General features: G+C 39.7%; 3 protein-coding genes across 4 annotated transcripts; all 3 read left to right on the plus strand.

Annotated features, from left to right (window-relative positions):
• The first annotated feature begins 1688 nt into the window (after positions 1-1688).
• Positions 1689-3522, plus strand: LOC311267315 (CD209 antigen-like protein D). The gene is made up of 6 exons (XM_084370341.1): positions 1689-1992; positions 2071-2157; positions 2294-2362; positions 2551-2693; positions 2799-2902; positions 3018-3522. The coding sequence occupies exons 1-6, from the start codon at positions 1818-1820 to the stop codon at positions 3163-3165; spliced, it is 726 nt and encodes a 241-aa protein (XP_084226467.1). The 5' UTR covers positions 1689-1817; the 3' UTR covers positions 3166-3522.
• A 3477-nt stretch (positions 3523-6999) lies between these two features.
• LOC311263785 (equilibrative nucleobase transporter 1-like) lies at positions 7000-13575 on the plus strand (the record flags this gene model as incomplete). Its single annotated transcript, XM_084364098.1, has 12 exons — positions 7000-7189; positions 8068-8197; positions 8960-9006; positions 9087-9163; positions 9269-9361; positions 9437-9576; positions 9659-9825; positions 11485-11628; positions 12116-12223; positions 12736-12922; positions 13040-13163; positions 13277-13575. 12 exons carry the CDS (start codon positions 7000-7002, stop codon positions 13469-13471), a joined length of 1602 nt encoding a protein of 533 aa, XP_084220224.1. The 3' UTR covers positions 13472-13575.
• A 2344-nt stretch (positions 13576-15919) lies between these two features.
• Positions 15920-26864, plus strand: LOC311269379 (equilibrative nucleobase transporter 1-like). Of its 2 annotated transcripts, none has more exons than XM_084373500.1 (13): positions 15920-16008; positions 17583-17926; positions 19018-19147; positions 20066-20112; positions 21121-21197; positions 21319-21411; positions 22282-22421; positions 22520-22668; positions 24320-24463; positions 24599-24706; positions 24801-24987; positions 26364-26487; positions 26604-26864. In XM_084373500.1, the coding sequence occupies exons 2-13, from the start codon at positions 17737-17739 to the stop codon at positions 26739-26741; spliced, it is 1527 nt and encodes a 508-aa protein (XP_084229626.1). In that variant the 5' UTR covers positions 15920-16008; positions 17583-17736; the 3' UTR covers positions 26742-26864. The 2 variants fall into 2 exon arrangements, with proteins under 2 accessions (XP_084229626.1, XP_084229627.1); XM_084373501.1 differs by having other exon boundaries at positions 15954-16079.
• Positions 26865-27114: the final 250 nt, after the last annotated feature.

A 27114-nucleotide genomic window follows, 5' to 3' on the forward strand; every position in this document is an offset into this window, starting at 1 on the left:
TGTTTTATTACATAAATAGTGCAGGTTTTTTTTACTTTAATGGTTGAAACTTATGACAGTTGTTCTCACCTCAGTTTACAGTAACAAGTACTGCATGAAAAGAGCAAAACTACTTCAGAACAGTAAATGGCACATCTAACAGTGAGGATTTTTTTTAAAAAAAGCAGCCTCTGGTGTTGGAGATACAGCCAGTGTGACAGTTAACCCATGTAACAAGAGGCCCAGGTGTCCCGTACTCACTTGAGTATTTCAATTTTACACTACTTCATGCTTCTTCTGCACCACGTTTCAGAGGAAAACACTGTGCTTTTACTCCACCACATTAATGACATTTGACAACTATATACAGTACTTCGCAAGGTTACATTAAAAACATATGATAAGCTTCTAAGATGTAATAATTTGTTCTATTTATCTAGCAGGTATTATTACAATCAAATTGTGTTTCTCTAACCAAAAAAAAAGTCAGAAGCTATAGTTAAAAATGGTCATCACATTTTTCCACAGGCCAAAGGGACGTCTTTAAATTGCTTGTTTTGTCGGACCAACTGTCCACAAACTATTTTATACAATGGGGTGTGAAGGATGAATTGAGGAGTCTCACAGCCTGGGGAAAGAAGCTGCTCTGTAGTCTGGTGGTATGGCAGCAGATACTTCTGTATCTCTGTCAGACTGCAGCAGACTGAACTGACTGTGGCTGGGTTTGGTGTTGTCTTTTAGTATCCTTTGCGCTCTGTGTAGACACCCTGCTTCACTGATATCACTGATGCTCTGTGGATGGGTACCAATGATGTTCTAGGCAGTTTTCATCACAGATAATTGGTCTGGCAGAACATCATATTTGAGAAGCAAGAATCAGCAAATGCTGGGAATACTTGCTTGGAAATTGTGTAATCAACTGATCAATTACTAGTTTCAGCTCAAAAATGATGCCCTCAAGAATCTACATGATTATGTGTACAATGGCAAAAACATAATCATTTCGTGAGGAGTTCCTCTTGAAGAAAACTTGAAATGCTGACTTTTATTTGGATTCTCCAACTTTATTTAATGAACAGAATATTTCTGACAATACACTGCACATTTATCAACACTCCCACATAGACTATCAATGTAACTGAGCCACAGACAGCCAAAACAGGCAAATCACATTAAAATGGCATTGTATCATTTTGAAGAATAATTTTCTAGGCCAACAAATGACCAGTAAGTGGCGCTACACTGTAGCTAAAGAGGTGCAGGGTTCTTCTGCTGCTGTCAATACACGTCCACCACCTGTCATGTTTGTATGTACTTTCACATCATGTTCCACAAAAGCATGATGGGGCGTTAACATTAAACAGCACAGAGTATGAAGTGATCTAATCATTTTGTCGTGAGTTTTCACTTCCCTAAACCACCCTGTGTAATATACAGCAAGCCTAAATAGCCTGGTTATTTTTTAGTGCCGTGTTCAGCAACATCATTTGATGCCTCACTTTATTGTGTAAATGTAAAGGAAACCCCCTATTTCTTTCAGGTATGTTATTTTATTTATTTTCATTGCTGATCATTTGTTTAGGAAATGCCAGTGCTGAGGTGAGAGACATCACATGAAGCTGATGCTGCTATAAATACTTGCACTTCATCACAGAATCAGAGAAACTGATGTAACATCCTGTCAGTCTTGTGTGTGGGTCAGCCAAAGCACAGGGTGAGTAAATAAGAAAGTACGGTAACAGAAATGAGAAGAAACTGTGTCGCAGCATTTGAGGAAGTGTGGCACTGAACAGAAAGAACAAAACCCAAGTGGTCATCCGTGGGCAAACCACCTAAATATGTCCAATTTAAATAGAGAAATGGAGCTGTGTGAGTACATTTATGACAATGATCTGGCTGAACCAAAGCAAATGGGTGAGGGTGATGAGGCAGAGGAGAGGGTAGTGGATATTTATGAAGGCTCAGACAACTACGAGGGTCACAAAGCTGCGACACCGAGTGCAGTGAAGCCAGGTGAGTAACACACATACAAATCTGCTCTATGCTCTAAATGAATATTTATAATGTGTCCCTGTGACATCTTCCACCCAGGCAGGACTTTTGTCAGGGCTCAAACGTTCTGCCTTTTGCTGCTCTGTGTTCTCCTCCTGGCCGGCATCATAGGAACTGGACTCCACTGTAAAGAATTTACATTCATTTTCTCTTTTAAAAGATCTCACCAACTCAAGTCATCAATTGTTTGTAGATTTGCTGTGCAGTTCAATGAACACTGGGTCAGAAGAGTCTCATTGTGTGTATTTAACGTCCCGTGCAGGCAAGATCGAACTGCAGACCCACAGCGAGAGCTGGGCCGAAGAGAGAAAACAGACTTTGGTTGAACTCAGTAAGCAGTCTATATATTGATATTATATTGTTATCATGATATAAGATTATCTTTTTGGATTTTGGATATCGCTATCGTGATACAGCAAAAGTGTTGTCTCTTCCTGCATTATGGTAAAGGGATGTCTTTTTCTCAACTCGACTGTTCTACTTTCTGTGTGTGTTTAAATTTGACACTTTAACTCGCAGGTGACTTCTGTAAGGAAAGATGCACATCATTCAACAACAGTTTTTACTACATTTCTTTGGGAACAAAGAGCTGGGACGACAGCAGAGAGGACTGCAAAGGCAGAGGGGCAGATCTGGTCATTGTAAACAGCAAGGAAGAGCAGGTAAAAGAAAACAAGTCGGGTGGAGCAGGGTGTTTTGTTTAGTTAAAGCTGTGCATGAGCCCACATTTTGATAGTTCTGGTGACTTCTGGTATGCTGTGCTGCAGATGTTCATCAATTCTGTAAAACGTGTTGTCTGGATTGGACTGACTGACAGAGAAGAAGAGGGAACATGGAGATGGGTAGATGGTTCAGTTCTGAACAGAACAGTGTAAGACATTTTCTGTCTCTAGTGATGTGACAGCCTGTTAGCTGATTATCAGCACATTGTGCATCCAGTTCTGCAATGACCACAGCCAATCATTTGACTGTCCATGTTTAAATAGGTTTTGGAGATATTCGGAGCCCAGCGGGAAGCTTGGAGGAGGGAAGAACTGTGTTGATATCTACTGGTTTGGAGAGGAGAGAAGCTGGAATGATGAAAAATGTGCCACACAACATCACTGGATCTGTGAAAGAATGATTGACTTCTAACATTATTTTTCATAATTAAATGAAATTAAAAAATACAGTGAGGAGCTACATACCAGAAGATTGTAGCTTTATCTTTTGTTTATAAAGCACTCTCTTAGTAAAAAAAAAAAAAAAAATGAAGTAGAAGAGAGAATATTAGGAACAAGATTAGGGGGCATCCTGGTAGCGTACGACCCATGTACAGAGTCTGAGTCTTTGGCAATATTAGCTAGTTTACTTTCATCATGTAATGCTTTTGATTAAAGTTTAACATATTTTAAAAGAAAGTGAAAAATAAATGGTCTTAAGTTTTACCTTAAATTTACGAGACAATGTGCTACCCCAAGCTTGAAAATAAAATTATCCACTGGAATTTGATGTTGAGTTTTGTCATGACTTAAGTGTCCAAATAAAATAAATGATTTTTACATATATAAAATGTGTGTAAAAAATGATGTTTTTTTGTAACGAGAGGAATTTCCCAGACTTTGTTGGAAAATATCAAAGTGATCCATCAAAAGAGTTGACAGGATATGTTTTTGTATATTGCAAATCCTGAAAATGAAAGTGTTACTTTTTTTATTTCTATTTTGTCACACACACACGTATATGGTAAAGGATTTTCGATTTGATTTGATCAACTGTCACTTCCACTGTACAAAGTTCCACTACACTCACAACTTCTGTTGCACCTGCCTTTCCTAACAAATAATAGACAAACATATAAGGCAAATAATCTAAAAAGACCTTCTCACCAAGTTTAAGTGTGATTCTTCAGTGCTGACTGCAGTGGCACCTCAGTGTTGAAAGACAAGGACTACAATCACAAGCTTGCCTTTCATGAAGTACCGAATCAACCAATAGCAGGCCTCCAACGAAGACATGTGAGCTGCATTACATCAAACATCACAGTTCATGCAAGCCTTGTCTATATAAAGGGACACTAGAAGTTTTGGGGAAGAAATTCAAACTCAGAATTTTTATATTTACAATAATGAGGTAATAATACAAATACATAACTGAATAAACAAGAAGGCAGGGTCTGCCACATACAAACAAAGTCAAACGGTATGAAATTGTGTTGTCCTTTAAGGTCATTTTGTTTATTCAGTTTACTCAGTCATGAAAACAGAAAACAATGAAGATCTTTCTCTTCTGATTAAAAATTCTTCCCCAAAACTGCATAGTGCACTCTGTCATTATACTACGATCAGCTACAACATTGAAACTGCTGACAGGTGATGTGATTAACATTAATCATCTCGTTACAATGCAATGTTCTACCGGGATACCTTGGGGCCTGGCATCTATGTGGATGCCACTTGACATGCACCACCCATCCAAAAATCGTTGTGGACCAGGAACACTCTAATTAATCATCAATTCAGTACCATATCCAGATATTTTACTTTTATTTATATGGACTGTGTCTGCTATTTGGGATGATATTCATCGAAATCTAAAAGATTTGATTTCTACAGTGAAGTCCATGTTGTTTAAATGTGAAATAATGTATTTAATAACGGGGAACAACCTTGTAACACAAGGTCACAAGGCTTTGTGATTCCTCGTCTTGTCACATTCCTGTGGCCTGTAAACTCTTGTTGTGCAATTCAGCAGAAATAGTGATCACTATAAGGACTTGTCTTTCCACCCATTGGGCAGTGTTGATCAACCTGAGAGGTGCAGTGAAGTAAGGCTCTGACAAACTCGGAGACAATCACGGTGCAGAGGACAAGTGAGAGACCAGCTCACACTTTTACCCATCATCACACCATATGTTCTTGGTGGGCATCAAACTCGATTAACTGACTGTCAGAGCTGAATGGGAGAGAGCATTCATGCAGAGCAACCTGTTTAACAGACTAAAGAAGGGATAATGTAGGATACATTTCAAGTGTTTGTGGATGCGTTATTCTGTTGTTGTTTAGGTGCTGCATACACACTTTAGTGAGGAAGGATAAACATATATGTGGTTTTCCTATTTTCTTACTTAGGACTGCTAGTTTAGAGGAGCTGCTCAACATGATTGCAAAATGGCTTCAAATAAAATATATTCACTTTAAATATTACAAAACTGCGGAGCCCTGGTTGAGTGTTTGTGCATGTTGGTTATTGAGACCCTTTCCGTGTGTCTCTCTCTGAGGTTACCAGAGGAAGCTGATTGTGGTAACAGCTAGATCTGGAGCACCTGGGCCCTGTGCTCTGGAGGATATGAAAGTCCAGCCTCCAACTGGGTTGGCTCGCTCTTTTGTTTTTGTCTCATCTCCCTCACCAGCGCCTGCTCTTTTTTGTTTCGTTTAAAACCTGTTTCTACCAGCTGACATGTGATCAGACAGATAGTGTTATTACAGTCATAAAAAAATTACCAGATCTGTCATCTAAGACAGTTAGTAGCCACCTAAAGGCAGCACGTCTCCGTCCCATCTGCAGTCTCTAGCTAGAGAGATCTTGATCACTGACAAGACAGAGATGGGCATGGCAGGTTTGCTGGCTAATCCCCCCCTCCAGGTAAAGAAAGTTTTTTTCTTCTTGTTCCATACTGTTGAATGGCACAGCCGGTGCCAGCTTTGAATTTCCATCACAGCTGGGCTACCTGCTTGAAGGTGTGTCTTAAACGAATGACTTCTTGGCCTCTGAAGCAGCATTACAGGTTCTCTCTGCGGTATGATGCGCATAGCATTTATGGGAGCATTTAGGTGAATACATCGGATCGGATAATATATTTTCCCCTCTCAGATATCTGATCCAGTGATTTTGGCCAATATCGGACGGATACAGATACTGAATATCTGATTGGCGCATCCCTAGTAATAAATAGCTTGGTAACAGCAATTACCAGGATCACAGAAGTTACCTAGAAAAACACAGACATAGCTGTCTACAGTATGATAGAGCTCAATAACAAACATTGACAGTTTGCCATGGTATTCATCTCCAACTGAAAGAAGTTGAGCAGGTTCTTCTGTGTGCTGTACTGAGGCAACTGGACTTGTTTCAGTTTCTTGAAGACGTTTCACCTCTCATCCAAGAGGCTTCTTCAGTTCTAACTAACTGGAGGGGAGTTGCAGGCTTTTAAACTCTGTGTGGGAGTGTCCTTACAGAGTTGTTAAGGACACGTGTGAGCTCTGAGTTTCAGAGACGTTAGGGCCACTTGGGTCATTGACCCAACCGGCTGTGGACCCAACTGATCTTCATGTGGGTTGCCAAGGCTAGGTGAGCCCAGGTGTGAATGGTTGTTAAGCTGTTTGGGGAGAGAACTCAGTACTGCATTGTAGGTGGGTGATCAGTAATGTCCTATCTCACACATCTTGAATTGCTGTTATGCTTACAAAGGACTGAAGAACATAATAGTGGACCTCATCACATCAAGACATTTTTCACTCTCTGTGAGAACAAACATTCCTGTGTCAAACCATTCTTGTTCCATCCTGACAATACACCAAAGGTTGTCATTGTCAATGAAGAGTACAACTCAGCAACACCTTTAACTCTATTCTAGATGATGCCTTCAGGCTGTTAATTATCAGCCACGCCTCCCAGCCTACCTTCTCAGGGCTGGGTTATATACTGTACAGCATGTACTGCTTGTTTTTGCATTTCCAGGCCAGGACATACTCGCAGGTTGGTGGTAAGAGAGCTTCTGTAATACGCTGCTATTTATGTTTCGTTATGTGAAGACCTGTGCCAATTTCTTTATGATCTCGCGAGAATGTACTCAACTGATCCTCCAGTGTTTGTGTCTTGTGGGGTTCTCTTCAATGTGTGCTGTGATGGTTTTACAGCTCTGCTCGTCATAATTCAGCAGCATCATTCCACTTTGCTCGCTTGGCAGAAGCAGCAGAGTTTGGCAATATGTTCGAAATCCAGGGAGGAAGACACAAGTTGCGCTGGCTGATGCTGCTGTCTGGTCTAGTAGAGAATTTGTTCTTCACAGGGATCGTCTACGGCTGGGCTTCTCTGGTGTTTGCGCTGAAAGCTGATGGATACTTTGCTGGATACTGTGTCAACACCACCAGAGAGGAGGACAATGCTGTGTTCATAGGTATATAAAGAGGCATAAATTGTAAAAAAAAAAAAAAAAAAAAAAGTTGACGTTAGTTGACATGTACTAAAATGAGTTCAGCTACAGGGGAAATGAGGGCAAAATAACAACACAAATCTTTCCCAATCTGTGTCCACTAAATATCACTTCATACTTTTCAAGGCATTAACTAATACAATCCCCTGTTCAAAACATGCGGTTGGGCACAGATTATCTGGTAATGTGAGGGGTTTACAAATCCAGTTTATAGCCTCCTGAACTGCTAGACTCATCAGGGTTAACCCATTAATATCAAACATGTTTTTATATTGACGATGTGAAATCTACATGATTACATCAACACTTTCCAATCTGGACCACAACAACTAATGAGAGAGGCATCTGTCTGTGCTGCCGAGCAAGGGTAAACATTCTATACCTTGAGGCTAACGTAAGCTAGCATGCTACTTTTGACAAAAACTTCAAATCTCACCTAAAGTCTTATTTGTTGACCGCGTCTCCCCACTCTTTTAGCCTCTTCCAGCTTCAGTCTGCAGAGCCATGAAGCCAAAGCACTGAAGCCTTGCCCCCGCTGCTGCACAGAGCTGTGTTCGCTGTTTATTCAAATACCGAACGTGTCCACATTGCACCAAATTTGACACTGCACTTCTTTGGGTCTGTAGCAACAAACCTTCCAAGTGTGAAGTAGATCAGATGAGCAGATCGTGGGATGTGCGAAAGAGAATCCTTGCTTTATAGTATATGATAATTAATATGTTTAGAGACATTAAAGAACACAAAATTAGGCTAATTCGCACAGGACATACAGTAAACATATAGAAGCATTCAACTGTTTCCATATTGACCTCTTCTCCTTGTTTCATCTTTATTTCTTCCAGATTGTAGCGGTCAGGATGAGCACTTCTCTCGAGTAATGTCTGTCGCTTCCATCAGCAACACAATAATACACTTCCCCACTGGCTACATTTTTGACCGCTGCGGAACCGCAGCAACGAGGCTAATAGCTATGTGAGTAAACCTGTGGCAAGTCTGTTTTTCTGGTTCATGACTAAACAAGCTGTAGAAGCTGTTAACCTGTAAGGCCACCTCTGGGGCCTTCAGGCGAGGGGCAGGGCAGCACTGCATGGCTCGAGGGATGGCAGCGACAGTCGGACCTGACCGAAAACAAAAATTGGATGAATTGCCATGAAACTTGATAAAGAGATACAGCTTTTTCTCTGCATTTTGGCTTACCGTACTCACTCACCGAAAACCGAGCTTTTGGAAAACTCCTGCCAGGGTGAAGACATTCAGAATTTTTTTTTAAGTCTTTACATCTGGACAGGCAGAAACTAAGATTTTTTGAAATGATGACACAGACACATGTTTATCAGTGTATGAAGCATCTTTGGCAAATGTGAACCTGGAGTACATGTTATGATGGAGTATTGAAGTTTGTGCAGTGATGGAACAGATGTTATATTGTTTGACGTCACAAACTTTGATAATACAATGATGGAAAAGAGACAAAACTCAGTTTCCAAAAATACCCGTGTACGTAGGAACTAGGCCTGAGATGTTTCCCTGATCCAACACACCTGATTCAAATGAATGGGTCATTTACAGGCTTCAGCAGAGCTTGCAGATATAAAATTTAAACATGTGGGGGGCAGTGAGCCAACAGGAACATAACTGACACACACTGCACTATGGTGACTTTACTAGTAGTGACATTTTGACCAGAAAGCGTTCTGACCTGTTTCAGTCTCATGATTTATGATCTTCTTGCAGATCTTTGTACACAACGGGCACATTGTTCATCACACTGTCAAACACAGGTATGTTGATTTGTATAGCACATAGGGTAGATCCTTTACCAGGTCTCAGAATCAGTGTTGTTTCTGTCTTTCACACACAGAGACGTCGTTGTTGCTCTACCCTGCATTGTCATGTATCCTTATGGCTGGAACAATCCTCTACATCACCAATTCCCAGGTTTGTGGTGACCTTGTCTAAAAACTAATGTGGCTGTATGAAAGCTTACGATAAGGAAAACAAAATCAGTATGCAGGTTTATTGGAGGTGACTTCTCTGTTCAAGGTGGGGAACCTATTTGACTCCTACCGCTCCACCGTCATCACCCTCTACAATGGGGCCTATGACTCCTCTGCTGTTGTCTTTCTCATCATAAAGGTAATAGATATGCAATATAGACCCAAGACCCCCAAATTATGTATACATCTTCTCCTTTTGTCTTCCTGTCAAAAGCTGCTGCGAGAAAGAGGAGTATCTCTTCAGTCATCTTTTCTCTTCCTCACCTTGTGCAACATAATCCACCTCCTACGTACCATCTTCCTCATGCCCAGAGGACATATCCCTTACCCACTGCCGGAAACCTTCACTTATGGGTCAGAACAAACTCCACCATCCTGATCAACTTAAGCTTGTGCCAGATGAATTTGTTCTCCCTCACCATCTCTGCTCCAACAGAATAGGCTGCCCAAGCCCAAGGAGAGGAAGAGGAGAGGAGAAGGCCAAGAAGGAGGAAGGAGAGGGAGCAGATGTGAAGAAGGATCAAAAGGACAAGAGAGCAGAGGATGAGATGTCCGCCTTGCATCTGCTCAAAAAGCCACTGCCCGAGCCCAAGAAGGAGGAAGGTTAACGTCATTTATGTTTCTTCTTGAATGTGACTTACAAGCACAACTTTGGTCTCCAAGTCCAATAGGACTCATTTGGATGGCAAAGCTGTCATTATTTACTTGAAAGGAAAATCCACCCCAAAACATGCAAAGTGGTAGGTAAAGTTTTTGTACTGCATTTAAAAGGTCCCATATGGTATAAAGAGAGATTTCCATGTCATTTTTGATTATAAAACTGGGTGCTTATTTTGAGGTATGAACCTGAAAGTGAGTATGATATGGGACCTTTAAAGGGGCACTATGTCGTTTTTAAAAAATGTTAGAATTTACAATATTAGTGAGGTTTTATTAATAATAATAAAAATAATAATATATATAATCAGAAACATTTATTTTTTCCATAACTGAATAAACAAGCTGTTCTAAATAAGGTCCCCAGAACACTGTTTGAAGCATGACACATGGCAGAGTCCGCCAGATATAAACAAAGTAAAACTGAAATTGTGTTGTCCGTTAAGATCAGCTGGTTTATTCTGTCATGAAATGAGGAGAGTTTTTTTATTTAGTTTGTGTAGGCTTAAAAAAAATCAGTCAATGAAGATCTTTCTCTTCTGATTACATTTTTTTCTCCCCAAAACTACGTAGTGTACCTTTAAGTATGGGATCTTTTTGTCGTGGGTTATCTTTTCTAGTTTTTTTAAGTAGAATTTAAGTGGAGTTTGCTCTCAAACTAGCAGCAAACATTAGGGCCCGTATTCAGAAAGCATCCTAGCCCTTAAGGGAGAAAATCTATTTGGACTTTGGACTTTAAGAGCCTCGGGAGTTTCTTAAGCAAACAAAACACTAGGGTTTAGATCGTGCAGGGGATAATGTTTGTGGTTGATCTCATAAGAGATGCGCTCATGTCTCCAACCCAACGCAACGATACAACAGCAGAATTTAAGTGATCACAACACTGAGATATTTGGTAAATGTAAAACTAAATTTCTACATTTAAATTTAAAATCGCAAAAGTGATTTCTGATACAATTTTCCATCCATAAAGTGATCACACAACCTATGGTCCATAAGTCATCTCCCACTTGTTACATAGCACTCCTCATTGGTGTGCTCCCTTTAATATTGTTTTCTAGTTGTTGTCAAATAGACTAAGCATGCAGGCCTCCTAAAACTGCCTGCATAGTGAGTTCATGTAAGGACGCATGCACTATCAGCATGTCAATAGGCTACAACTAGTAGGTCTGTGTTTCCCAACATTTTTAAGCTTCTTTAGAGTATGTCTTACACTTACTATACTTATTAAACAGAGATATTAATTACATAAAATAATATTCATTGTTACACCCTGTCTAAATAGGGATGATTATGCTTGATTTCACTGTCCTTTCTTTGCATTTTTATTCATTTCTTTGATCAACCAATCACAGCTTTTAAAAGATTGTGTCACACCTACCAACAGGGTCAACCACACCACCTCACTAAAATAAAAGCTTCTGTCTCTTCCATGCTCAGAGTTGCTCTAAGAAGTTTCCTGAATCACTGTTAAGTTCGGACACAGCAACATCATTATGTCGCAATTTGATCAGATCTGATAGTCTAAGAGTAAGCAAAGCTATCTTCTCTCTGCATAAACATTGATTCATCTGATTTCTGCCCTCCAACTTTCCGTCCATCCAGTTGCTAGTTTCCGGAGCTGTGTGCTGTCCTGGCTCTTCCTGTGGCACGTGGTGTGGGTAGTCACTATCATCTTCTGTCACATCATCTTCTTAACCAGTGTCAACCCTGTGCTCACCCGGCTGGCCAATGATGACCAAACCTTGGGTAAGACATAACAGCATTTTTTAAGTGTGTCAAATGACATAAGGCAGCAGTGTTTGGTTGACTTCACCAGTCAGTGTTAGTTTTCTGTGCAAATGTATACCATGCCATTAAAAAAATAAAACGTCATGCTTTCTGGCTGGATAGTCGGTGTCAATTAATATCATATATTGGGAAACTTCAAAAGTAAATAGTTAAAGCCCTGTTCTGAATCAGTGCTCGAGGAGAACTGTTGCCACATTGCTGCTTAAAGCTCAACTATGTTAGAGAGATAGTAGAGAAGGAGCTGCAACAACCAAAGCCTGAGGGCTGAAACGTCATCAAATTAAAAAGAATGAAACCAGGGGATCACTTGTTCCTGTTTTCTTGTCTACTTCCAGTGATCAACACCTCATTACAGCCCTTGGTGTGATATAGGTTTTGATTATTTACCACTGTTTCCTCCTCCAGACTAAATTTCCTGCCCTTTCTGTCTAACCCTCCCCTCAAGTGAATCACTACACCAATGTCTATGCCCTGACCCAGCTGTGCGGAGTGTTCATGGCTCCCTTGAACGGCCTCATCATGGACAGACACAAGGGCAAGCCTCTGGATCCAGGTTAGCTGGCTAGCTTTCTTCAAATCATAGTGTGGAACAAAGCTTTTTATTTGACTAAATGTTCTAAACCTAATGGCTAATTTTGCTATTGAGCTCAAAGAACAAACCCATTGTGTTCTCTGTTGAATTAAAGATCTCAACAGAAATACAGAAATTGTGTGTGATAACTAACAGTAAATCAAATATTAAATGAGGGGGAAGGCAGCACATAGTGTCTTGTTAAGTTGAAAAGATCACACCTGAGGGGGAGGCGTTTTCTTCCGTTATCCTTCTCCCTGCCTCGGGTGTGACCACAGTCGATTAACAAAAGAAAGATCTTCAAACTGGATCATTAAATGCTGAGCTTTTGACCAGGCGTACTTCCTGAAATATCCTTTTCAAGGGTTTTCCAAAATAAAAGTGCCGAGCTTCATTTTTTATATTTGCCTGAGTCGTCCTTTAGTTATTTCCTCTATTGGCAGTTCCTATAAAGACTCCACAGTTTACCAAGCATCATCTGTCATCTTTCTTAGGAAAAACCATGCGGGAAGCCGACCTCCATTCGTCCTCTCTCGCCCTCTTCCTGACCTCCCTACAGTGTTTCCTCCTCTGTGTGTGTTTCACCTGTCCTATCCTCCCTCTGCAGTACGTCACCTTTGTCCTGCAGGTTCTCAACAGCGGCTTCTTTTACGGAGGCCACCACACCTTCATCAGCATCGCGTACGTACCCATTTCCTTTTTAATTCCACCACAATATTCCATCAGCAATCCCTTTTCAGCTCTCTGAATTTGCTACTGCTTAATTTTCTCCCCTCTCCCTCTCCATCTCTCCCCCAGCTTCCCGATGTCTCATTTTGGGAAGATGTCGGGGGTGGCGATGTCATTTGCAGCTCTGGCACTGCTTCTCCAGCTTCCAGTCCTGCACCTCATCCAGCACCAGCTGCATGGAGACCCACTCTATGTAAGTGGCCAGAGGTTTTGTGATAAGCTTTGATTAAAACCTATTGAGTCATCTTGGACCACTTTAATAAGCAGATATATTCCATATTCCTCTTCTGTCTGTCGTTGTCACAGGTAAATGTAGGTGTCACCGTGCTGTCTCTGCTTGCTTTTACTCACCCGGTACATGTCAGCCTCTACTGCAGAAAGCTGGCCAAACAGAGAAAGACTGAACAAGAAGTGGATAAACAAGGGTCTGCAATGCTGACTTTATCCGGTGTAACAAATGTGGAAAATGAAACCAAGAATGGTATGACGCGGACATTATGAGGATAGTTTCTCATTGGGGAAACACAAATGATTTACCATGTTTTAATGAATCATGTTAAAATGATTTTTAAACATTAAAACCTTTATTGTGTACTTGTTTTTAACTGAGGTGTTGATTTGAGTTGTCATTGTTATGTTCTTCATATATTTTTGCATCCAGTACAATATTTGCGTGAACATTTTGATTTATAAATAAAACAAGTACATTCCTAATCGTGAGTATGTCATTTGAAGTTTTATATGTGTAGTCCACTGGGACTATATATATGAGTTCATTTCAAGTCTACTTAAAAGTACATTTAAAGGTATATTCCAAGTAAATAAAAAAAACATAAATATTAAGCTAGTGTACAAAAATGATATATGAGTAGTCGACTGTTGTCGATATTTGTTGTTGATAATATTCAGCCACTAAATGTGGCATTCCATCTCACCTCACATTGCACTGACGTCACAGCACCGCTGTTGTTCGAGTCATCTGCCCCGTCAAGTGGTCGCCAGTTTGTTACACTACCTAACCTTGCTAATATTAGCTAGCTAACGTAACGCTGCTAACACTAGTTAAGTAACATTAAGGTCACTAACCCTAGTTAGGGTCAGGGTTCACTTTAATGAGTTTTTTTCCCCACTAACCAACTGTCGTTACACAGACAGAAACAAAACAATCATATTGGACCCGGAAAAATGTTTATAAATTGAATACTGATTAATTATGAATATTAATTTCATTATTAATTCACAATCATAATAATGTTTTTAAGGAAACTGCACCGTTCAACAAGCTCTGTAGATTTCTAAAAAAAGATTTGTCCCCATAAAATTGTTATCAATATGACCTTTAAGTTCACTGAAGGGAGAATTTAAAAGTATACTTGCAGTATGAAATTATTAAACTAGTAGTTTACGAAAGGTAAACTTTATACTACAATAATGGCCTGAAATTCCTAGGGTTTCCCTCCCTTGTGTTTTTCCCTGTGCATTTTCTGAAAATTTAATACAAATTTTAACTTAACATGATTAAAAATCTAATGAAACCCAACAACATAATACAAATTGACCAATGATCTGATAAAATGCATGACTGGGTATTGTAAAAACTGTTTTTAATGATAATGGGATACCTTTCAGGCAGGTCTTTTTTATATATATTTATTTTTTTAATGATGTAACCTTCCTCGGCACACCCTCACCTGTTCCCACATTCCTTGACCTCCCTTCTCCACTTATCATAACCAACCTGCCTGACTGACCTGCCTGATCCTTGGACTCAGGATTCTTTGCGTTTTTTGTTTTTTTTTAAACATTTGCTTATGTGGACCTTTGCTTGTCTTGTGACTCTGATCTGGTCTGCCTGCTTTTGCCTGTGTTTGGATCTTATCCCTGTTAGCCGTATTCTGGCCAGCTTACCTGTGGCAGAGCCAAGCGAGCAGTTTCCCTCTGTTTTCAGTCTTTTTGCTAGGCTAAAAGCTAACAATCTAAAAGTGGTAGCTTCATATTCAGAATACAGATATGAGAGTGTTATCTATCTTCTCATCTTACATCTTACTCTTGGAAAGAAAATAAAGTGTATTTCTCAAAATGTCTTTATATCCTTTAAGTATCTGAATGAGCAAGAACAGATATTGTGATAGTTAAAGCTGCATTGCTGGATATTTGGATAGTAGTTTGGATCTCTGTAGTGAGTGATGCAGCAGTAACTTTAACATGCTTCGTCACTTATTTGCCCCGTTCTGTGAGTTTTATCCAGTAGGGCAGACATTTCTCATAATGACTTGCGGCAAAGGTTACACTGTCACTCTCTTGCTGTTTACGACCCATTCTGGATGATGTCTGTGGAGATTTCATGGGTATATGCTGGGTTTATGCACCTGTTAGCAATGGGTGCAGCTCAAACACCTGAACTCAATGGGTATTAGAGGTGTCCACTGAAGTTTATGTAGTGTATGTCTTACAATAAGTTAGCTCAGTTTGCATTAGTTAATCGAGGCAGTGGCCTGCAGAGGGCAGTAGGGAGCTCCACATGGACTACAGGAGCACTGGAACTATGGACAAGTTCTCACACTGTAGTTAACCAGGACCAGGACAAATGATCATTAGAAGAGTAATGACCTAAAGACAGCAGGTTCTAATGCTGTCATCATCATAAAGACACTGTGCTTTCAAAATAAAACAGAACATCATAATATTGCAGCAGGTGCCAACACGTGTGTTTTGGTCTCATAAGTGAGTTTGTACTGCATTTATAGTTATTCAGTATGTGTTATCTCCAGGCTTTAGGGGGCTTAATTAAAATGTGACCATCATGTCGGCTGAATAACAGAAAATCCGTTAGATTAGCCTGTAATTCACGAGTAATCTGTTGATGAGCATGACTGCGTGGTAGATAAGAGAGCCTCCTGTTAATGTGTCCACCTGCTGTCACTGAGAGAGAGAGAAGAGCAGACAAGCTGCGGCTCGGAGGAGGCTGCATCCCCGACCTGAAGAGTCCCCGCACAGGAGGACAGTGGATGGATGTTTGAACCTGCTGGAAACACGAGGTAAACATCACTTAATGTAGATGACACAGCAGGTGTCGGAGGAGAGATGCGTGTTTTGTTACCAAAGTGAGGTGAGTGGATCCACACAGAGAAATAGACCATTTATGGACAGCACAGTCGTCTCCCATGTACAATATCAAATGTCCACTCGTGTTGTGTTTAAAGACAAATGACCATAGACGTTATAATGGTCTAATTTCTTGCGTCCACGTTGTGCCATGTGTCAGTACGCATAGATTAAGTGAACTAATCTGGATTATGGTCAGCACCGCCTGGCGATAACTGCCGCACTGTCCTCAGGTCGCCATGTGAGTGGGACATGAGACACAGGAAAAGACAAGGGACAACTTTTTATTTATGTCTACTTGTTTTTTTAAGGTATTGGTAAAGTTTTAAAGGAAATCCATATTTCATAATCAATTCAAAATTGAAAAATAAAATAAAAAAAGTAAAAGTACAGACATGTCAGCAACATTTAGTGAAAGTATCAAAAATAAACGTTTAACTCTAAATTCAGAATGTCCCCAACAGAGCTTTTAAAGTAGTTTTTAATATTTTAATGTAATATATATTGAATTATAGCATCATTCTTTATCATTGTGTCAGCAGCATCTTGATGTTAAAGTTGTTCAATGTGGGTAGCTGCATGTACATGTGTATAGGAACTGAGTTGTATTTATAACAGGATGCATTTAGTTGTATTCCCAATCTCAGTCCACTAACTAGGAAATGCATCTTCAATAAATACAGTCAGTAGACAGTTAAAGGGGGTAAGTGCCATCCACACTTGTTAAACTGCCATCCACCTTCTCCATTGACTGGTAGCAGAGAGTGCAAGGGCGTGTTAGTCTAGTCCGACTGATTGATCCTTCATGTGGCTGAGGCTTGTGCAAGTTAGAATCAATGGACCTGAAGTCAGTTCGCTCCTCACCGGTGAATTAGTGACCCAGTAAATGACCCACCCCTCATGTTAAAACCTAACAAATAGCCTAGTGAATATAGTGGTGTAAAAAGTACGATAGTTCCTTTAAAGTACTTGAAAAAAGGACTTAGTTGATTTAGTGAAAGTATCAAAAATAAATGTGTTACTTTAGGTTCAGAATAGTTTTTAATATTTAAATGTAATATATATAGGATTAAATTATAGCATTATCATTATTATTGTGTTAGGAGCAAATAATTATGTTCTCATAAATGTACTAATATGTTAAATGTGATTTTCCACCCCTGCAACAAGTGGCTCTATAGATTCAGAAGAAATGACTCTTTTTTTAGAGTCAACCTGTTCAAATTGATTTTCTGCCTCTGTTTGAGATATTCCAGACAAATGGCATTAATTTGACTTTAGTTGAATGTGTATGTGTGTTCTCATGTCCCTGTATAATTTTAGTGGGTGCAGTCATAACTAGTCGATATCTATGTACTGTTTGAGCAGTAATATAAACCTGAGCCAAAATGACATTGTTAGAGTGGAGGCTGGGATATTAGCAGCATGAGCAGAGTTTGGGCTGTAACTGACAGATGAAAAACTCTTTATTTACCATCTGCTTTTGTTCTTTATCCTAACCCAACAGAGACCTTTACTGCCCTGCACTTGTTGATCTGATCTCTTCAAGACAAATTAGCGAAACGGAAAAGACAAAGAGAGACAACAAAAACAACTTTCTGTGGGGACCAAAGTCATACTGGAAATAAATTATCTGGCGTCCTGGAGAAGGGGAGTGAAGCATGCAGGGGCACGAGGTTGGTACCCGGCTGCGCTACAGGCTGACTCTGGCCTCAGGGATGCTGGAGTGTCTGTGCTTTGCCGGTGTGGTGTTTGGTTTCGCCTCTCTGATGTTTGTGCTGAAGGAGGATGGCTATTTCAGTCAGCTGTGTACCAGTATCCCAGGTACCAACGACACCTTGACCAGTACAGGTGAGCAACTCTAGGAGCTCTTTTACAAAATCCACATGGAAGTGAATAGAGTAGATTTCCCTGAGAGATTGTGTGAGTTAGATGAAAACAGCTAGCACTAAGAAAAACATGTTAAACATGACCTCTTTACAGAATACAGGTACACATCTTTAAACAGAAGGACAAATACTGTCAATCAAAGCTTACCTGATATCATTGTCAACTCATTACGCTCCATTTCCATCTTCTGTCTGTCTGTCTCTGTTTTACTTATCTATCACTTCAGACCAAAGTAGTGGTTTCAGAGACCAAAGTTGTGGTTTCAGAGTAAAAGAGAGCAAGTGAAAAATTACAATATCGGTTTCCTTTGTTTTTTATCACTCCTTGGTTCTGGTGCACAGCCTGACAACAGATTGACAAAAGCTCGACAATGGCGACAATTTCGCCCTTTGAGCAGATTGTCTAATAGTAAGTCCCCCCACTACACTTCTTGAATCATATACTTTTTTGGACAAAAAAAAAACTACTCAGGCAAAATTAAAGCTGTGTTAATAGTTTTTTTACCACTGGGGGGCAGAAGAACTCCAAAAACACCACACATGCTACAGACAACACAAAGCCGATTGATTCATTGTTATAATAATAAATATTCATGCAAGCAGTGTTAAAATAACCTACACCATAAACAACATGTGTAAAAATAGCGCCTTATACCTTGATCATTTTTGCTGACCTCGATATTGCCTGTGTTTACATACGTGTGTGTTTACATAAGAATGTCAACATGATGCCAGAATAACTAGCTGGGTTATTGTTTTATGTTATTATTTTATTCATTGTTATGATTGTGTGGTTTTATTTTATTTATGTTTATTTATCAAGGACATTTTAATATATTTTTCATATTACAATCACAATGTCTGTCTATTAAATTAGATTTAAATAATTAATTTAAAATGTGTGTTATTATATTATCATTATATCTGTGGCATAGAATGCTTTTGCAAAATATTGACCAATATAAAGTAGTTTTCATGACAGGTCTATTCTTGGGTAACAGAAGACATGGCCCAGGTTGCTCAACATCCCATCTCTGCTTCTCTTTCCTACAGACTGTAGCAAACAGGATGAGCAGTTCTCTCTGGTCTTCACCATCGCCTCGTTTCTCAACAACTTTCTCAATCTAGTCAATGGCTACCTGTTTGATCGGTTTGGCACCATGGTGACCAGGCTGCTGGGAATGTGAGTTCATCTCCTTTTTCTCTTCAAGGCTGCAGTTGAAAACCCCCATCAGCATCAGTTTTATTAGTAGTCTGACCTCAGATAACATGATGAAGCAAAGGCTTAAACTTCAGTGGGCCTAAAAAGTTGCAAACAATTTGAAATAAGTTATTATTCAATGCATGATACTCATTAAAGGATCCATGTGCTCAAAATTATTATTCAGTTTGCAGTTCAGTTATTGGTGCAGTTTACAGTTAGGTCAAATGTGCTCCATAAGGATTACAGAGATAAAGTAGGGAGTGTTTCACTGAGGCAGAGAGATTACAGTCCAGCAGAGTCCACCTCATTTGACCCCAATGACCCCAGACACTATTCGACCCTTGTATTTCCAGTGTCAACATCGTCATTCTGTAATAAAACTGTGAATCATTATAGCATCTAGATATGTACGTATCCCGCTGACACCAATAAATGTATCTCCCATTTTATTGTTACATCACACATGGGTTCAATATTGAATTGCCTATTCTCTTTTTCCCCCGAGTCAGTGAGAAATGTTGATTTTTAGAGCTTTTGCATTATACATTGACAATTTAGGTTACTTATTTATTGCTCACGGTGCATGGGAAGGCATATCTTCCGGTAATGTGACACAGGTTACCAGGCTAAAGAGCCCACCAATGAAAAAACACTCAGACAGAGAATATGTTTTAGCAAATCCTCATCTCTGAGAATGCATTATAGTTATTTCATCTGATGCGAGTCAGATCCACCAGCATGTGATAAATATGAGTTCATAGTGTACTTACAGTATTTACAATTTTATATATAATGTGTGATAGTGGAAATACCTCTCAGCCTTCTAGTGTGTCTGACTGTGTGTGTATGCTTTGGTGGATAAATGACGGAGACACTGATGCATATTTCTCTCTCCAGATGTTTGTACACAACTGGAACCCTTCTTGTGGCCTTCTCCAGTGCAGGTAGGTGCACACGCAAGCGTTCACAACATACGTTAAATAATTAACTGACCATTTCAAACATTTAATTAAACTTTGTCCATATTCAAAGCCTGAGTATTCAAAGCATTTTCATTTTTTTCATTTTTCATTTTCAAAGGGGTCCCTTGACCTCTCACCTCAACATTTCTGAGTGAAAATGGCTTCTATGGAGAACCACACAAGTCTCCCCAGGCAGCTTGAGGCAAAAACCATATGGTATATATGTGTAATTTTGGCCTATTCTAAAAAAAACATTTAATTCACACTAGTGCTAAAACAACTAGATGATTCACATTCCTACCTGGCCTTAGAGCTCAACAATCACACGCAACACATGCTGTGTCATCTTAGAAACAACACTACATTTTCAGAGCGGCCATTACGCTTTTCTGGTAAAGAAAAGTACGTGAAAATGGATTGAGCATAATTACATGCCAAACACATAAATTAACACTCTTGCAGGTTATAAACATTACAGAAGCAACATGTGATTCTCAATCTTTCCTTAACAGGACAGTTAATGATACAGCAATTCATTTGTCCGACCAAAACATTAACTTGTCCAAGACAAGTTATGATGTTAATTGTAAAGCTCTTTTTTCTCTTTTTTGGTTTCCCCTCCCAATAGTGCTGGAGTTAGTCCAATGGCTGGGTTAAGCTAATGCTACTTGTTTAGCACAGGAAAGGCCATGCCAGTTACTACAATACAATTCATAATTCATGCTTTAATCATATCAAACCCAAATTTAATTCCTAATTTTCTCTTGAAAAGTGATTTTTTCCATTAACATTACTGCCACAAGATTAAACACGTGCAGCATTAGTGCTCGTGATTCATCCGTTCCACCTTTTCTGCTTTTCTCGTTACACTGTGACTCTGGAATCCATCACTATAAGTCAAGAGGACGGGTTTACAGTCATGTTATGAGAACATTATCAATATAGTCATGTCTATAAAGGTGTTGACATTTGTCTTCCACTGTCCCGTAGCATTTTCAGAGTTGCTGTTTCCTGCGCTGTCGTGCATCGCTGTAGGAGGAATCCTGCTCCTTCTTACCAACATGCAGGTGAATTCTGAAGGTGTTTCCGTATGAATGTGTGTCTAAACGAAATTAGATTTCAAGCCCACTTTGAAATCTCTAATAATGAGTTTTGTATGGCTGAATTGTGTCTCTGTGTGTCGGGAAGGTGGGAAACCTATTTGCCGCTCATCGCTCCACCATCATCACCCTCTACAACGGTGCCTTTGACTCTTCCTCTACAGTGTTTCTCATCTTCAAGGTAAAGGAGATTAGCCATGTCAGTAGAGCCATTAAAGGAGACATATTTAATACTTTAATGCTCAAAAAACACATCAGTTTTTCTCATTCTGTCCAGTGCTGCAGCTCTGTGCTCACCCTCTGTCTGAAACACTCTGTTTAGCTCCTGTCTCTTTAAGGCCCCCCTCCTGAATACCCAGTCTGTTCTGATTGGTCAGCTTACAATTGAGCCAGCACTAACCATGTCTCCAGTCAGCTGTGGTAGCTATACTTAATTCTTACGAGCCAAACTAGCCGTTCAGCATAAGTTATGAAAATGTCTGACATCATGATGTAGTGTGATGTCAAGAAGTCACAGAGTTAAAGGCGGGACTACTGATGAGCCGTTTGAGGCACTTCAGGAGCAGTGTTTTCTGTGGGAGAGAAGAGCTCCCATTGCTGTGGACTTTGGACTTTTAACTTTCAAGACCATTTACATGCATAAGAACCTATATAACACACTGGAAGAAAAGAAAAAAACAAAAAAGCATTCTTGGTCTCCTTTAAAAGGCTGTTCTAACAGTATCTGAAATTATTTACTAGATGGGTAGTTGTCATATAACAATATCAGACACTATTCAGGGCATTCGCATGCAGGAAGGTGGGTTGCACTTGCTTCAAAATGGCTGTCACAACGTGCTGGACAACATAGTGAATGATATCAGATCAGGTTTAACTTGTGGTTGGTAATGCAGTTAAAATACATCATCTGAGGTCATGCTGCTCTGTTTCTTAAAAAATACATTTTCATTACATTTTTGTTTTCTCTGATGTTTTTGTTTAGCAGAGAGCAACATGTACATCAACTCCATTTTCTTTTAGTCTAACCATGCCGATTTCCTCTGCTTTCCAGCTTCTGTATGAACAGGGGGTCTCTCTCCGCACCTCCTTCCTTGTTTTGTCCTCCTGTAGCATCATACTCCTGTTGAGGACATTCCTGCTGATGCCCAGAACCCACATACCCTACCCTTTGCCGCAATACTACACCTATGGGTGAGAACATCAGCTTTTCTTTGAAGCAGCTGCTGTCTAAGTTCACATAGATCATCTTCACGGATGAGACATGACATTTACTTTTCCCTGATGGACAGGCCGAGTTGTGGACAGGGCAACACTTACAACGTGGAGCAGTTTGAGAGGATGAGGGACGGTGCCATGGCAGCTTCACAGGAGTCCAGTGGGAGGGACAACGTTCCACCAGTGCCAGAGGACGGGGCAAAGGTCCAAGACTCAGGAAAGGGTACTTATCCTCATTGTTGCCTCCACATTCACGTTGTCAGGTGTGGATAACATGGTTGATCAATAAAACACACAAATCGTTAAATATTTAAAGTAGGACAATAAAAATATAGCATTCAAAACAAAACATTTCTTCTCTCTATCTGCCTATGCAGAGATTAACTGGAAAAATTGCGAAAATGTGTTTGTTTTGTCCAGCCAACAGTCCACGGTCAGGGCAAAGATCTTCAATTTCCAGAAGCTGAAACTAGGGCACATATGGCCTTTTTTCTTAGAAATCACTGAATCGAGTGGTCAGTTATCAAATAGTGTGACTTTGAAAGGAACATCAAGGAAAAACCCATTGCCTTGCAAACATCGCTGTACTTTGAACTGGCATGAAGTTAAAGATATACTATGCAACATTTCTGCATTAAATCATCTAAAAATAAGCAGACCTTTGTGATATATTTTGATTATTTGTGTTCTTACATTATCTAAACTTTTTCTAACAAAGTTCAAACCAAGAGAAATTTAATAGTAGTTTTGTTTAAGTGAATGGTGTGTTTCATTCAGCGTTCATTTTAACAATTTTGGTCTCAGTCTTTGGATGAAAATGTGGACAATGTCACATTTTAGTCATTTTTTATCCTCATAGTTTTAATCTAGTGTTCATCAAATTCTCTCTCTTTAAACTCAGTTAATTAGCGTCTGCATCATCAGCAGCTTCATGTTTTTCAAACATGTCAGACAGTTTGATCAGGCTCTACTCGCAAATACTACCATTAAAATCACACTAGTGCTCAAACAATAAGTAGATTTTTATTCCCAGCTGGCTGTAGAGCTCAGAAGTCATACACAACACATGCAGTGCCTTCAGCTGTCTCTTCAGGTTGTTAGTATTCTTCCTTCTTAGGCTAAAGGTCATCTCTCAGTTTCTCCTTACTGCACTGTTTTCCTTTTTGCCAAATTATAAAAAAAGTGTGTCCATAAATCTATTCCTTTTTGCCAACCATCACGTTGTTGTCACTAACTAACTTGAGACAACATCACCTAGATCTGCACATGTCAATCAGTGACAGGGATGCATTGGTTATATTTTGACAGACAGAAAAGATGCACAATTATTTTAATAGCAAAACACTTACATTTTAGTCCCTTCTCGATTCGTCAACAAAAACATAACAGATATTTCGTCATAGTTTTCATTTTCATAGATCTATTTTTAGCGTGTCATCATCCAGTCTTAGTCATGACAAAAAGGTCACTGACAAACATTTGTTATAATAGTTTTCGTTAAAGTAATCAGCACTGGTTTCATTTGATCGCCTGTCGCTAAAACTCCCAGGAACATGACTAAATGTAACGTGAATAGAGCTTTAAGTATAGAGCTAGAACATTTCCTCATCTGTGAACATTTCTGCCTGAGTCATGTAAATGGATTTTGATTGCTTAACAACTCCCATGATCCCACACTTGTTTTGTTTTGATTAAGAGACCTCTGGTGGCAAAAATAACATATTGTGCCTTTAAGGAGATGAAGGCTGATTTTTGACAGACCCTTTTTTTTTCAGTAAATGTATTTTATTTTAAAGCACTTTTCACTGTATGGATTCGCTTTAATTTTCCCATAAAGTTCATGTCAGATTCCATGTGAATTTCCACGTGTTTAGTGGCGAGTTTCCGGAGCTGTGTGCTGTCTTGGTTCTTCCTGTGGCACCTGGTGTGGTTGTCTATAATGCAGCTGAGACACTACCTCTTCATTGGCACGCTCAACCCCATGCTCAACCGACTGGCCAACAATGACCCCAGCCTGGGTAATCATAAAAATCCCTCGTTTATCGCACACACTTATTTACTGGCTGTGATATGAAGCCTTTTTTTCATCATCTTACACTGACTACTGTTTACTTTTTCTTCTCCTCTTCTCTCGCTCCACCTTTGTCCCGCAGTGAGTCAGTACACCAATGCTTTTGCCATGACCCAGCTGTGTGGAGTGCTGTGTGCTCCCTGGAACGGGCTCATTATGGACAGACACAAGGGAAAGCCTCTGGCTCCTGGTAAATCGATGATTGGTGTTATGACTGCACATTTGTGTGTGTTTGTATAATAGCATCTTTATTCATTACTTCTTGACCATTTTTCCTCCTGCAGGAGAGACCGAGCGGGAGGCGGACCTGCGCTCCTCCTCTCTCTCTCTGTTCCTCACCTCCCTGCAGTGCCTGCTGTTCTCTGTGTGCGCCGCCGTTCCTCTCCTCCCTCTGCAGTACCTCACCTTTATTCTTCAAGTCCTCAATCGGTCTTTCCTCTACGGGGGAAATGCAGCGTTCATTAACATTGCGTTAGTAGCTATCACATACACACAGAGGATGGGTGAAATAAAAGAAACACCTTACAACAGAATAGTTAGATGTGACAGATGTGGCTCGATGTTCATTTCTGTAGAGTAAACAAACACACAGATTAGTATCTGCCAGTCAGAGGTGACTTATGAACTTACGTTCCCCCCTGACCATGTATATTTTCTATGTTTGACATGATATCATTAAATGTAAACTATGTAGTAATTCTGCTTTAAAATGTCTAAAAACAACTAGACCTTTGTGGAGACCTTTGTCTGAGTCACAAACTTTGGATCTCTAGTTTATTATGCTTGTGCATTTACTAAGTTGAATTGTTTGACAAAAAGATACTACTGTGTGGCATTATGGGAATTGTAGGATACTGGGTTTTTGGCACTTGACACATAATCTGAACTAAAACTCAGGATGGCCCACACCCAAGGCCTCACCTAAAGCCATACACCCTGAACCTTCACAGACTTGTGTGTGAGAGGCTGCAAGCGCACAAAATGGCAGAGTGTTCAGGGGAAAAAGTTCCATAATTCCTCAAAGTCTTATTACTTTTTTGTTGTTAATAAACTGAGTGAATAAAGTAGAGAATCACTTCTATGAGAAGAGGTCTTAGCAGTGATTTAAAAAACTTCTGTTTATTAAGAAGAAATGAATAAGTTATTCAAGAGTGTCATCATCTGGATTATCATCAGGTTTCTTTTAAACTTTTAAGGGCTCCTCCTGGTAACACCATGTTTAACGTCACAATACGATAAACTGTGGGTAATTCCCTCAGGTAAAGTCAACAGTAATGTGTACTATGGAAAGTGGCTATAAAGGGCTCAAAATATCTGATGGAGCCCCAATGCATTTAATGATTTGACAGTGGGACAGCCCTAAACCACATCAGACTTACGGAGAACAGGCCTCAAAGTCTGTGAGTGTTGACATTAGGATACTTTGGCCTCCACTGCTTAGATTTTGGCCATTCTTCTTTCTCTTAATATGGCTGTCGCAAGACTCCAACTTCATTTAAATTCAACTCTATGGAACTGGAATAGCCCTTTCATATAGTTGCTGCCTGAACTAATGATTTAACTTTGCAAACACAGGAAAATGATTTAAAGAGGTAGGGGGAAAGTGTCAAAAACTAATTATTGATGTCGAACAAAGAAAAAAATGCATTAGCAAAGAGTGCAAGTGGTTGGACATTGACTGTTACCAGCACTGACTGAAAGACATTTAATAGGGCTACCGAGTACTGATTAGAGACTTTATGATGGGCATTTGTAACCCTATTATTGCTTTTGGTTACAGTATGTGACAGATGGACACCAAGTCATAGACATACCTGTGTAATGACATGTCTCTCCCTCTCTCTCAGTTTTCCAGCCTGTCACTTTGGGAAGCTGTACGGTCTGGTGATGTCCATATCTGCCGTTTTCTCTCTGCTGCAGTACCCCTGCTTCGCCCTCGTCAGAGGAACTCTGGGGGGAGACCCCTTTTATGTAGGTGCTCAAGAGAGTTTAAGGGAGAGAGTAGTCTGTCCCACTGTAACAGTCAATGGATTCATATCAAAATGTTCAGTGTGCCGACATGTAAAATGTGTTTTGATCTGTTATAGGTGGACATTGCTCTGACTCTCCTCACTCTGCTGGTGTTCATACATCCTGTCTACGTCTTCATCCACTGCAGGAATGTAGCCCACCACAGAGAGGAAAACACCCAGACTGGCATCAAAATGGCTGAAGCCAAGTTATAGATCTACAGATAATAGGTCATAGGGATAAATAAGTATTTTACATTTTAGTTTGTTTTTTTGTTTTTTGTTTAAAACATCTTCTCACTTACCTTTCAGTTCTTGTTCTTACTTTTTAACTAGATATATATAAGCATTTTGTATTTTGTTTTTTTCCAAGTGCGTTTTTTAATGTTTTGTATTTTCCAAAATGTGTTAATAGTTTAATAAAAAACATTTATGAAAAACTTTTAAATGTAAATTGGCTTGGATAAATTTTTTGCAATCTGTAAGAATATTTGGCCAAAGTAACTGCTTACTGCTGCCAACTGTAGCTGCTGTTAGCAACTTAGCTCAGTTAGCCATGCAGTAGAAATAATACTACTGTACTGTGTTA

The sequence above is a fragment of the Pagrus pagrus genome (genome assembly GCF_965226575.1).
Source record: "Pagrus pagrus genome assembly, chromosome: 2".
NCBI lineage: Eukaryota > Metazoa > Chordata > Actinopteri > Spariformes > Sparidae > Pagrus > Pagrus pagrus.

Bases quoted from the DNA above. Each gene is read 5' to 3' on its own strand.
- LOC311267315 (XM_084370341.1), top strand. From the start codon at position 1,818: ATGTCCAATTTAAATAGAGAAATGGAGCTGTGTGAGTACATTTATGAC. The intron at 2,158-2,293 runs GTAAAGAATTTA...CGTCCCGTGCAG, and splicing joins CATAGGAACTGGACTCCACT to GCAAGATCGAACTGCAGACC. The intron at 2,694-2,798 runs GTAAAAGAAAAC...GCTGTGCTGCAG, and splicing joins TAAACAGCAAGGAAGAGCAG to ATGTTCATCAATTCTGTAAA.
- LOC311269379 (XM_084373500.1), top strand. From the start codon at position 17,737: ATGCAGGGGCACGAGGTTGGTACCCGGCTGCGCTACAGGCTGACTCTG. The intron at 19,148-20,065 runs GTGAGTTCATCT...TTCTCTCTCCAG, and splicing joins GTGACCAGGCTGCTGGGAAT to ATGTTTGTACACAACTGGAA. The intron at 24,707-24,800 runs GTAAATCGATGA...TTCCTCCTGCAG, and splicing joins GGGAAAGCCTCTGGCTCCTG to GAGAGACCGAGCGGGAGGCG.